The sequence below is a fragment of the Cucurbita maxima genome, unplaced genomic scaffold (genome assembly GCF_002738345.1).
Source record: "Cucurbita maxima cultivar Rimu unplaced genomic scaffold, Cmax_1.0 Cma_Scf00003, whole genome shotgun sequence".
Lineage (NCBI taxonomy): Eukaryota > Viridiplantae > Streptophyta > Magnoliopsida > Cucurbitales > Cucurbitaceae > Cucurbita > Cucurbita maxima.
The window spans coordinates 7,069,618-7,080,745 of NW_019272019.1; the positions used below are offsets into that span (position 1 = coordinate 7,069,618).

At 41.1% G+C, this 11,128-nt stretch overlaps 2 protein-coding genes across 3 annotated transcripts; one reads left to right on the top strand and one right to left on the bottom strand.

Moving 5' to 3' along the window:
* Nucleotides 1–1,531: 1,531 nt before the first annotated feature.
* LOC111474399 (squamosa promoter-binding-like protein 14) lies at nucleotides 1,532–7,523 on the top strand. Of its 2 annotated transcripts, XR_002716009.1 has the most exons (11): nucleotides 1,532–2,711; nucleotides 2,878–3,071; nucleotides 3,164–3,987; nucleotides 4,092–4,166; nucleotides 4,275–4,382; nucleotides 4,467–4,584; nucleotides 4,793–4,928; nucleotides 5,068–5,209; nucleotides 5,318–5,917; nucleotides 6,371–7,152; nucleotides 7,331–7,523. XR_002716009.1 is itself a non-coding variant. In XM_023119503.1 (10 exons), exons 1-10 carry the CDS (start codon nucleotides 2,116–2,118, stop codon nucleotides 6,785–6,787), a joined length of 3,210 nt encoding a protein of 1,069 aa, XP_022975271.1. In that variant the 5' UTR covers nucleotides 1,532–2,115; the 3' UTR covers nucleotides 6,788–7,519. The 2 variants fall into 2 exon arrangements, 1 of the variants encoding a protein (XP_022975271.1); XM_023119503.1 differs by having other exon boundaries at nucleotides 6,371–7,519.
* A 1,853-nt stretch (nucleotides 7,524–9,376) lies between these two features.
* On the bottom strand, nucleotides 9,377–10,913 carry LOC111476973. Its single transcript, XM_023120859.1, has 2 exons — nucleotides 10,062–10,913; nucleotides 9,377–9,990 (listed from the first exon to the last, which is right to left on the bottom strand). The coding sequence occupies exons 1-2, from the start codon at nucleotides 10,483–10,485 to the stop codon at nucleotides 9,494–9,496; spliced, it is 921 nt and encodes a 306-aa protein (XP_022976627.1). The 5' UTR covers nucleotides 10,486–10,913; the 3' UTR covers nucleotides 9,377–9,493.
* Between the last annotated feature and the right edge of the window lie 215 nt (nucleotides 10,914–11,128).

An 11,128-nucleotide genomic window follows, 5' to 3' on the forward strand; every position in this document is an offset into this window, starting at 1 on the left:
CGTCCACGTTTATGGATGGGTCCGGCTTCCGTACAAGGGGCCCGCACTGACATTGTAGCTATCCGGAACTGGAATCATCCTGGTCCCACTGCTACTGTGCCATCTTCTGTCTTGTGTACGACGGCGTTTATTGGGTGCCCCTACCAGTCCCCATTGCCTAATGGATCTGACTATTTCCATTACCCGTGGTCAACGCTTCCGATAATATGTTTTCATCCTATCCCGAACCCCTAATATCTTTTTCTTTTTCTTTTTTTTTTTCTTTTTTTGAATCTATAACCTGATCTTTTCCGTAGCGGTTACTGAGTAATATTATGGAAATAAATTACCTCTTCAAATCCAACTACTTTAATTAATACAAGTGAAGCTTGTCCTTTTATTTTTGGTTGGAAAGAAACATATTCAAAACCATTAATCTTTCAGTTATTTTGAAATAGTACATTAAGAGATTACATGAGTAAGACACAGACAGGCATAACAATGGGAGGTGGTATGGGCGGGCTGTGTTTGCGTGTGAAAGAAAGCCCAGGTTGTAGTAGTTGTAGTTGTAGTTGTAGTTGTAATTGTAGTGTGTGAACACTATTAAGTGCTTATTCTAGAATAGTAAAACCCAATTTATAATTGCTCCATACAATCCCATCCGGACATCAATTTTGACTAAATTCTCTACTCTTCCCCAACTAACAGTGTCCTTGAATTTACCAAAAACAACACCACAAATAATTCAATTTTATACCATCTAATCGTAAAGCTACTATTCTTAGGAGCTATCGGTTTTGCATCGTTGACATAAATGGTGAATTGGTATAAAATTGGAATAATGGAATAAACCCTTTCATCCTTAGTTTTTTTTATTTTTTTAAAAATTTAAAATAAATACAGTCTCATTAATTTATTTGCGTAGAAAAAGTTGCATGGATTAGTAAGTTTTGAGAGAATGAGCGAGAAATTGTTGGGAAAGACAGACGCATTAGTATTAGTACTAGAAAAAAAAGGTGACAATGAATGTTTGAGAATAATTATAATCTAGTGAAATGTGGAAAATGTTTGAGAATAAGGAAAAAAGGAAAAAAGAAAAAAAGAAAAAAGAAATAGTGGGCGTGAGTGTTGGGTTAGATGTATGATTTAGAATGACCCGTAAACAGGACGTAGAGAGCACAGCTGGGTGGGGCCGGGACTCCTCCGGACTCCACTCCTTACTGGTACTAATCTCTTTCAAATGTAGACCCCAATTGCAAGAGCCCATTATCATGTTTGTTTCTGGTTAATTTTAATTTACTCTAATTTTTACCGCTTCCAATAAATATTCACTCTCACTCTCAGACAAAACTGTACTTTTCTTCTTCTTCTCTTCCTTTAATCTCATCACACCCTACTAATTACTTTCTTTTCTTTTTTTTTTTTAAAATACAAAATAACAATATCCTTGCGGGGGTGTTTTTGTTTGAAGTCGTCGTGTCAGACTCGCACGGACTGAAGGATAAAAATATATATAAATCTGTTTCCCCGCAAAGTGCAAACCCTAAACCCAAGCCAAGGAAAATAAATAAATAAATAAATAAATAAAGGAGGATTGATTCTTGTTTTCCTCCAGGGCGGCCATCCTTAGTTCAAACATTTAACTCTGTTGTTGTCTTAATTTACGGTTTCTACCAAGCCATTCTTTTCTTCTCTCTTTCTTTCTCGGTTTCGTACAGCAGCGAAGGTATCAGGAAGTACCCAGTAAGTAAGTTATTAGTCCGATTCATCCCAACTTGCCGACTCCACTGATTTTCATCTAATATCCACGCGTCCCCTTCGTGTTCATCTTCTTCTTCCCCTTCCCCTTCCCCTTCACAGATCTCAGATCCACCCTCCTTCTCTTCCTTAATCTCTTTCCACCCATGGCCGATCTGTTCCCCCCCTTTCATTTCTTCCCCCCCCTCTCTTCTGCTTTCCATTTCCGCCGTCTCATCACGTAGATTCACTCCCAATTCTCTTCCCCTTTCTCTTCCCCTTTCTTTTCCCCTCACTTTCTTCTTCCTATGGATTAAGTTTCCCCTTCTTCCTTCTCTAACTTCATAATTCTCCCTTTATTTCTCTTTCGACTTCCACCCCCTCCTTTCCTTCCTCTTCATGGACGACGTCGGCGCCCAAGTTGCTCCTCCTATTTTCATCCGCCAAACCTTGACCAGTCGCTACACTGATGTGCCTTCCATCCCCAAGAAGCGTGCTTTATCATATCAGCTCCCCAACTTCCATCATCACTTGCAACCTCAGGGTCAACTCCATGCTCATACTTGGAACCCTAAGGCTTGGGATTGGGATAGCGCTAGATTCCTCACCAAACCCTCCAAACCTCCGCTTCTCCACTCCGATACTCCCTCATCCGACCTAAAGACCACCCACGATTTCGCTGCTGCTACTCCCTCCACGTTGCACAACACAGTGGAGGCTCTGGAGAACCAGGATGAGAGTCTTCGCCTTAATCTTGGTGGTGGTTTGAATTTGAATTACGTTGAGGAGCCCATGTCCAAACCCCCTAAAAAGGTCCGCCCTGCTTCTCCCGGCGCTGCTACCACCTACCCTATGTGCCAGGTTGATAATTGTAAGGAAGATCTATCGAATGCCAAAGACTATCACCGCAGGCATAAAGTTTGCGAGCTCCATAGCAAATCCTCCAAAGCCCTAGTTGCTAGACAGATGCAGCGGTTCTGCCAGCAGTGTAGCAGGTATTTTGTTCTTTCCTTCCTACAATTTCTTACTTGTTCGTTGTTATGCTTCCCGCTGGTATATGCCTTTTTTGTTTTTCTGTCTTCGTTTTGATGCGCCAGAAATTCAATATCAATCTGCCTCCCTCTTCAAATAAACTCTTATTGCTCCTAACCCTCTCCTCAGGTTTCATCCTCTTTCGGAATTTGATGATGGGAAGAGGAGTTGTAGGAGGAGACTTGCAGGGCACAACTGGCGTAGAAGGAAGACGCAGCCCGAGGATGTATCCTCAAGGCCGACCCGGCCAGGAAGTAGAGGACCCCAAAGCAGTGGGAATTTGGACATCGTCAGTCTATTGACTGCCCTAGCCAAGGCTCAAGGTCAAGCAATTGCCTGATCCAGTCTCTATAGCTATTTGTTTCTTCTTTCCCCTTTCTGACTTTTGTTTTAATGCCTTGATTTGAAACATCAGGAAAAAACGAAGACCAGACTGTGAAGAGCTTGTTGTCAGCAAATAGTGACCATCTCATTCAGATCCTCAATAAGATCAACTCGCTTCCGTTACCAGCAGACCTTGCAGCAAAGTTGCCCAATTTAGAGAGTTTTAGGGGGAAGGCTCCTCCACAGGGTTCGTTGCAGCACCAAAACATATTAAATGGAAATTCATCTTCTCCTTCGACCATGGACTTGCTTACTGTACTTTCAGCTACTTTAGCAGCATCGGCTCCAGATGCTCTTGCAGTGCTGTCTCTGAAGAGCAGTCTCAGCAGTGATAGTGAAAAAACACGGTCATCGTGCCCATCTGGCTCTGATCTCCACAATAGGCCTCTGGAACTTCCTTCAGTTGCAGGAGAAAGAAGCAGTACCAGTTATCAGTCTCCCATGGAAGATTCGGATGGACAAGTTCAAGGAACTCGAGTTGGTTTGGCACTCCAGCTGTTTAGCTCTTCACCTGAACATGATACCCCACCGAACATGGCGGCTTCTAGGAAGTACTTTTCTTCTGATAGCAGTAATCCTATTGAAGAGAGGTCTCCGTCATCTTCACCTCCTCTCCTGCAGAAGTTGTTTCCCATGCAAAGCAGAGAAGAAGCGAACAGTAATGGGAAATTACCAATCAGAAAAGAAGTTAGTGGTGTTGAGGTTCGAAAGCCTCCTAGTAGCAATATTCCCTTTGAACTCTTCAGAGAGTTAGATGGAGCTGGACCAAATTCATTTCGACCTGTTCCATATCAGGCTGGATACACTTCTTCAGGGTCTGATCATTCACCTTCTAGTTTAAATTCTGATGCCCAGGTATCCTGCTGAATACATTCTTGTTTGTATGTATGGGCGTGTATCTTTTTGTGTGTGTTTGATATCATCATTCTTTATTGTGATTTGAAAAAAAAATTATTCAGGACCGAACTGGAAGGATAAGTTTTAAACTCTTTGACAAGGATCCCAGTCAATTTCCAGGGGCATTGCGGACACAAGTAAGATTCTAATTTCTTTATTGGGTTCTAATTTTCTTTAATAAAAAAAAAATGCTGCAATCGCATGTTGGAAAAATTTTCTTAAAAGTTGTGCCTCTAATGTTCTAGATATACAATTGGCTGTCTAATTGTCCGTCTGAAATGGAAAGCTACATCCGGCCTGGTTGTGTGGTTCTGTCGATTTATCTGTCTATGACACCCATTGCATGGGAACAGGTGAGTAAAGAGCTTTTATCCTGAACTGAAATTTTACTGCTGAACGTTTTTGAGCTCTAACCACTCTAACTCGTTCTTTCCCAGCTTGAAGAAAATTTGGTTCTGCATCTTAAATCTTTGATTCATAGCGAAGAGATTGATTTTTGGAGAAGTGGAAGATTTCTAGTTTACACTGGGAGGCAACTGGCGTCACACAAGGATGGTGAGAACTTACCAGGGTAGTGGTCTTTGTCTTGTTGAATTTGAGCTCGGTTGCTGTTGGTTATTTACTCATAACCAGCATCACATTTTTACCTCTGATTTTGTTCGTGAAGATATGGATAGTCTTACAGCGTGGTCCTTGAAACCATAGGTTGTGAATTCATTGTCCTTCTTGTGTTAAGTTTTGCTTCCACTGATTGGGTTTTCAGGGAAGATTCGTCTGAACAAATCCTCAAAAGCATGGAGTAATCCAGAATTAATCTCGGTGTCACCTTTAGCAGTTGTGGGTGGACAAAAGACCTCTTTTTTATTGAGGGGAAGGAATTTGAAAAATCCTGGCACCAGGTAAGTCCAGTGTTATAATGGGATGAATTTGTTGTTTTTTTTCTTCGTTTTTCTTGTTTTTGTGATTCTTTCCTTTTCTCGCTTCTTCCTTTCTTTGTTTCCTTCTCATTTCTAGAAGTGACATTTCACAACTCTGTAGGATTCATTGCACATCTATGGGTGGCTACATATCCGAAGAAGTGATGGGATTCTGTAGGCAGGGAATATACGACGAGATACACTCCAGAAGTTTCAAGGTTGAGGATGCATCACCTACTGCCCTTGGTCGTTGTTTCATTGAGGTATATGTTCTGCTTGAAATTGCACATGATACCTGCCCTACGGTTAATTTTTTTTTTTTTTTAATACAAAATCAATGTTTTGATCAACTTTCTAAACAATTCGAACAGGTGGAAAATGGTTTTCGAGGAAATAGTTTCCCTGTTATCATAGCTGATGCTGCCATCTGTAAGGAATTGCGGCATCTTGAATCGGAGATTGATGGGTTTAGAGTACCTGAAATTAGTTCAGAAAGTCATTCATACGTTACTTCACAGCCAAGGCTGAAGGATGAAATTTTGCTATTCTTGAATGAACTCGGATGGCTATTCCAAAGGGAAAGATCGTCTTCTGGCTTAGATAATCCAGATTTTTTAATAAGGCGGTTTAAATTTGTACTCACGTTCTCAGCAGAGAGGGACTTCTGTGCGTTGGTTAAAACACTTCTTGACATTTTGGTAAAAAAGTGCTTGATCACACATGGACTATCAACGAAATCTTTGGAGATGATATCCGAGATTCAGCTCTTGAATCGATCAGTTAAAAGGAGGTGCAGGCGAATGGTTGACCTACTCGTTCATTATCACGTATCTGGCTTTGGTGATGCTGAGAAAAAGTACCTCTTTCCACCAAATTATATTGGTCCTGGTGGCATTACGCCTCTGCATTTGGCAGCTTCAATGACAGATGCAGATGATATGGTTGATGCACTGACAAATGACCCGCTAGAGGTAAACATCTAGTTTCTTCTTCGATTTTTTTTTTTTTTTCAATTATACCTTGTAAACACACGTATCCTGATTTCCTTTTGAGGACTAGATGCTCGTTTTGCATGCATTACTGTACGCTGACATTGTCCCAAATGATCCTGAGGGCTCTGTTTTTTGATCTCCATGGAGATCAAGGAATATATGGTGTACTTGTTTGTGTTCTAAAACCTCCTAGGTGTACTTCCCAAAAAGTCCCCAGAATGCGGCTTGGGTTCCCCCCAAAGAAATAGAGAAGTATCTTTAAAAAATGCTCATTTTTCTTAGCAATATCCTACTGAAGTATCTTTTAAATAATTTCGCTATAATTCATTTTTCTTTTTTCTTTTAAGTCTCAGAAGGTTATTAGAGTCGTTAGCCCAGGAAAAGTGCATTGTTACGTTGTTTTGAACGTTCTGTGTTCTTTTGAAATTGCAGATTGGGTTGGAGTGCTGGAGTTCCCAACTTGATGCAAACGGACAGTCGCCACGGGCTTATGCTTTAATGAGGGGCAATCATTCTTGTAATGAGCTGGTGGAGCGAAAACTTGGTGACAGAAAGAATGGTCAAGTTTCGTTAAGAATTGGGAATGAGATAGAGCAACTAGAGGTGTCAAGTGGAGAGAGGGGCAGGGCGCAAGTCCGATCCTGCTCCAGGTGTGCTATTGTTGCAGCAAAGTGCAACAGGAGGGTTCCTGGGAGTGGGACACACAGGTTACTTCATCGGCCCTACATTCATTCAATGCTTGCTATTGCTGCAGTGTGCGTTTGCGTGTGCCTATTTTTGCGAGGTTCCCCGGACATTGGTTTAGTTGCACCCTTCAAATGGGAGAACTTGGACTATGGGACAATATAGTTTGAGTGGACTTGGAGAAGGATGGAGTGAGGATAATGAATAGAAAAAATGGGGAAGCAAACAGGAAGGGGCCAAAGAAGGGACACGGGTTGATAAGATGAGACAATCTATTGCCGGTAAAAATAAAGACGAGAAAAGGGTAAGTTGTTGAGGTAGCAAATGAAGAATGCTCTGACGTTATAAATAAAGCTGTGAAGTAGAGACAAATGGATTGGTTAGAAGGGGATTGTATTGTATTGTATTCTTTTGCAGCTGTGGACAAAGGCAAAGGTTTGAGGTTTTGAAATGTAGCGTAGCCTGCGTATAACAGAAGGCGCCACCATAAGGTGCAGGACGACAATGATGAATGATTTTGAAGAAGAAAGGTATGATTTTATCCGGTGGAGCTTGGTTTAGCCTTGGCCTTGGCCTTCCCCTCACCCCCATCCATTCCGTCTTCCTTCCCTTCTTTTTCTTTTATTCAATTGTTATTTCTTAGTAGCATGCCATAAGGTAAGCAGTAATTAGCAAGTATGAATATAATTTGATATATAAATATTGCAGTTTGTCTCAAACAACACAATGTAAAGTTGATCCAATCACATTTATACTTCTACAAGACTTCTGGTCAAAGACAAGGCCCAGTGCAGGTCACTGTTCTGTACCCATCGCCTTCCATTCCTACAATAACACGTTTTGTTATCATCATTCATTGATTTCCTTTTCAATTTACATATTGCAACTGTCTGTTCATTCATATTCTATTCATCTGGTAGTCTTCTTGTGATTCCATGTCAGTTAGTTTTATTTTATTATATAACATGAGTGAATATTGAAGTAGAGTAAGACATTATAGTATAATTTACTGTAAAAATAGTGTAAGTTAGTTATAGTTTGAGAGTTTTGGATAATTAAATAGTTAAGAAGAACTTTGGTGACCATCTCTATTTAGAAATAATGATTAAAAAATAAAATAAAAAGAGGGAGTAGAGATTAATAAATATTTGTGGTGCCGTGTAGCAATTGAAAGAATAGGTTGGCAGAAAGCTGAAATGGACTGACTTCCACCCTTCACATTATTCTAATAGTCTTGTTAAGAGAGTGCGCACACTTTCTTTGAACAAGCTTACCTTCTTCCCTTCCTACTCCCACTCTTCTGCCTATGCCTTTTAACATTGCTTCTGCTGCTTCTTCTTCTCCTGCCATTCGTTCTTTTAGCACCTTCTGCGGCCGTTGGACACCAAGCCCTGATGCCCTTCCAACTGTCCTAACTCGAAATTCTTTCGGCATAGGTTTTGGTTGTTTCATCGTTAGCCACTTTGACATAACTCGAACTTCCTTCTACTATCTGCCATTGCCTTCCAACTGTGTCTTCGAGATATCGGAATCCGAGATCAAATCAAGACAGAAACTTTGCTGGAATGACCCAACTCCAACTCAAATGGTACCAATTGAATTGGGTTCATCCAATTCTTTGGATCCCTCAATTTTTTGAACAATATACTTCTGTACATGGTAATTGATATTTGTTGAAGGAAATGGATGAAAGGGATTTGTTTTATATTTACATTTGAATAAACTTTTTCTTGCTCATATAATGGAATATGTTGGGGCCATTATCCTTCTCAACTAAATTAGTTTATCATAGTTTCCATACTTATCCATTCTCATTAGCTTATTAATTACTTAAGCTTCCTCAACCCGAGATTATTAGAAAGGTTGTATTGAATTTTATTAGAAACTGTCCTAATCAAATAATTTTTTCTCAAGTAGATGAGAGCGTCCAATATAGAAAAATTACATGACCCCTTTTTCCTTTTTAGTTTTTCAATCTTAATCATAATTTTAAAATTAAGATTAAGAGTGTTATGACATAAGACGATCTTATGTTGAGCCAAATTGTGTGGAATTATGATCTCATGTTACATCAGATTGTGTGGAATTGTATAGAGAGGTTAGATTTGCTTCAAGCATTATACTCATCAAGATTTAAAATATCTAAATATTATCGCTTAAATTTAACTCATTACTTCGATGGCGTAAGAACTCGTGTGGGGTTGTGTGCCTGTGCAAGAAGAGGAGGGTTGGGCCCGACTATTTAAAATCGAGCCACTCGGGTATCTAGATTTTTTTTCCCTAGCGTTAAATTAGATGGAAAATGGAAATAAAGGAATAGGTTGGGTTTTGATCCATTGGCGTCCATATTGAATAACTTTATATAAATATATTTTGTTCCCAAGTGGCATTTACGTGGGAATCAAAGAGAGGAAGAAAAGGTTGGGCCAACAGAATATATAATATTATTCCTTGGGATATGGAAGTTAGGCATAGGCTGCTGCTTAATTTATTAATTTCAGCCATATCAATGGTAAAGGGAGAAGAAAGTGTACCTTGATATTGAAGCTCAAGAGATTGAATGAAATAATTTACACATTAATTACAAAGCACACACTACTTCCAATACTCATACGTATGGAACATGGAAACAACTTAAAACAACACAACACACTTGCCAGATAGTTGCTCTGCATCCATTTTTTAATTAAAAAAAAAAAAAAAAAAACACTTGGCAAATAATATGTAGATATTTTTCAAATAATATATATGCAGGATGGGGATGCAGAAAATCAATAATAATAATAATAATAATAGGGAAGGAAGGAAGAAAGAAAGAGGAAGAGTAGAAAGGAGGCATATGTTTGTGTGTGATTTTGGAGTCAGAGATAATTAACGATGATGAAGAGGTGTGGGGGCGGCCTTGCCGTTGATGTTCTGGACTAAGGCTTCGCCAACCCCTTCTCCAAGGCCCTCGATGATGCCTCCCAAGAACTCAACCACCACCTGAGAAGCGAATCTTGCGGCAGTCCCAAGCACGCTGGCCTTCTCGGTTTCCTTGTACCCCTTCTCCCGGAGGCCGTTTTTCACGCTCTTTGCGCACACTGCATGCACCTGATAATCACACACCGTGCAACGGTACACCCTCCCCGACCTCCTCCTCTTGCACTCCCCGCACCCCACCAAGCTGCTCGGCTGCTCCACTACTGATGATGTTGTTGCTCCCACCATCCTCAGCGGGTGCGGGTGCACCGACGGCATCTTCATTTCCAAGGACAGCATCGCGCAGCAAGGGTGCATCTGGAAGCTGCACACCCCGCATCGGAACGCAAATCCTTTTATGGGCTTCGCACAAATGTCGCACTTGGACTGCATGATGCCCCCTTTCACTGCATCATTAAAAAAAAAAACTTAGTTAATGAATGCCCAACCCAGCATGTATGGTATATAGCACACACACCTAGCTTGGAGTAAAAGAGAAGCTGGTGGTGGGAATGGAAGGGGTGGGCCTTGAGGGCCGGAGGGGAGAAGGCGCAGAAGTCGTGGAGCTGGAAATCACATTGTTGGCAACTGAATCCGTTGCCGGCGCCGTACTCCTTGCACCCGCCGCACGTAAACAGGTTGAGATTACACATCCGGGACAGGCGGTGTCGAGGGTGACTGAAATGGACCATCTCTTCCCCATTCATCAGGTGAGGGGACACTGGGAATTTCACCGCCCCCGGGGGGCTCTCTTTCTCAATATAATTATTATTATGCTCTTCTCCGGATTCAGCTGGTTGGTTCGGAATGATTGGCTGCTGCATCGAGGTTTGGTTCTTGTGCAGGAAAAAAGTTCTAGTCTTCCTCAAATTGGGTTTGCCGCTCATCATTCCCTTATTCATCACTATCTCTCTGTCTCCTTGTCTCTCGATTTGGAATGGCGTGGCCTTCAGTTAATAGATTAGTGGGTATAAAACTCGAAGCAGAGTTGGAGAGTATTTATAGTAAAGGGAGGGAGAGTATATGAAGAGAGGAGAAGATGTTACCCCACACACACACACACACATATGCATGCCACCAAGGAAGGCACCCTTGACTAATTTGCATACGGAAAAGACTAAATAAGATATAAGAAATGAAAAGAAAGGAATAAGGAACCCAAGTGCTTTTTAGTTTTGAGGAAGGACAGAGGAAATGGCATAACAATGCATATGCATGGCAGTAGAAAGAATAATAATAGACGCTAAGCAAATTGCAAGCTGGATGCATGCAGAGGCGGAGGCAGAGGCAGAGGAGTTATTTTGATTGAAGGAGCAGAGTGGTGGGGCTCTAAATCTTGGGGATTGGGATTGGGCGGACACAAAAGTCAAGGTTTGGTGTTTTAAGCTTTTCGAGTAAAATTGCGAGGAAAGTGGGGAGAGATTGCTTCCACGTTCCTGCTTCCACGTTCCTACTTCCACCCACCTCGGCCCATCCATCGGTATCACTCCAACTCAGTACAATACATTTACAATACAATCCAATACGTATCATTCATATTGTGTT

Excerpts from the sequence above, each read along its gene's own strand:
- LOC111474399 (XM_023119503.1), top strand. The coding sequence starts at position 2,116 with ATGGACGACGTCGGCGCCCAAGTTGCTCCTCCTATTTTCATCCGCCAA. Across the intron at positions 4,383-4,466 it reads CACCCATTGCATGGGAACAG|CTTGAAGAAAATTTGGTTCT; the intron begins GTGAGTAAAGAG and ends GTTCTTTCCCAG. Across the intron at positions 4,929-5,067 it reads TTGAAAAATCCTGGCACCAG|GATTCATTGCACATCTATGG; the intron begins GTAAGTCCAGTG and ends ACAACTCTGTAG.
- LOC111476973 (XM_023120859.1), bottom strand. The coding sequence starts at position 10,485 with ATGAATAAGGGAATGATGAGCGGCAAACCCAATTTGAGGAAGACTAGA. Across the intron at positions 9,991-10,061 it reads TCTCTTTTACTCCAAGCTAG|TGAAAGGGGGCATCATGCAG; the intron begins GTGTGTGTGCTA and ends TTAATGATGCAG.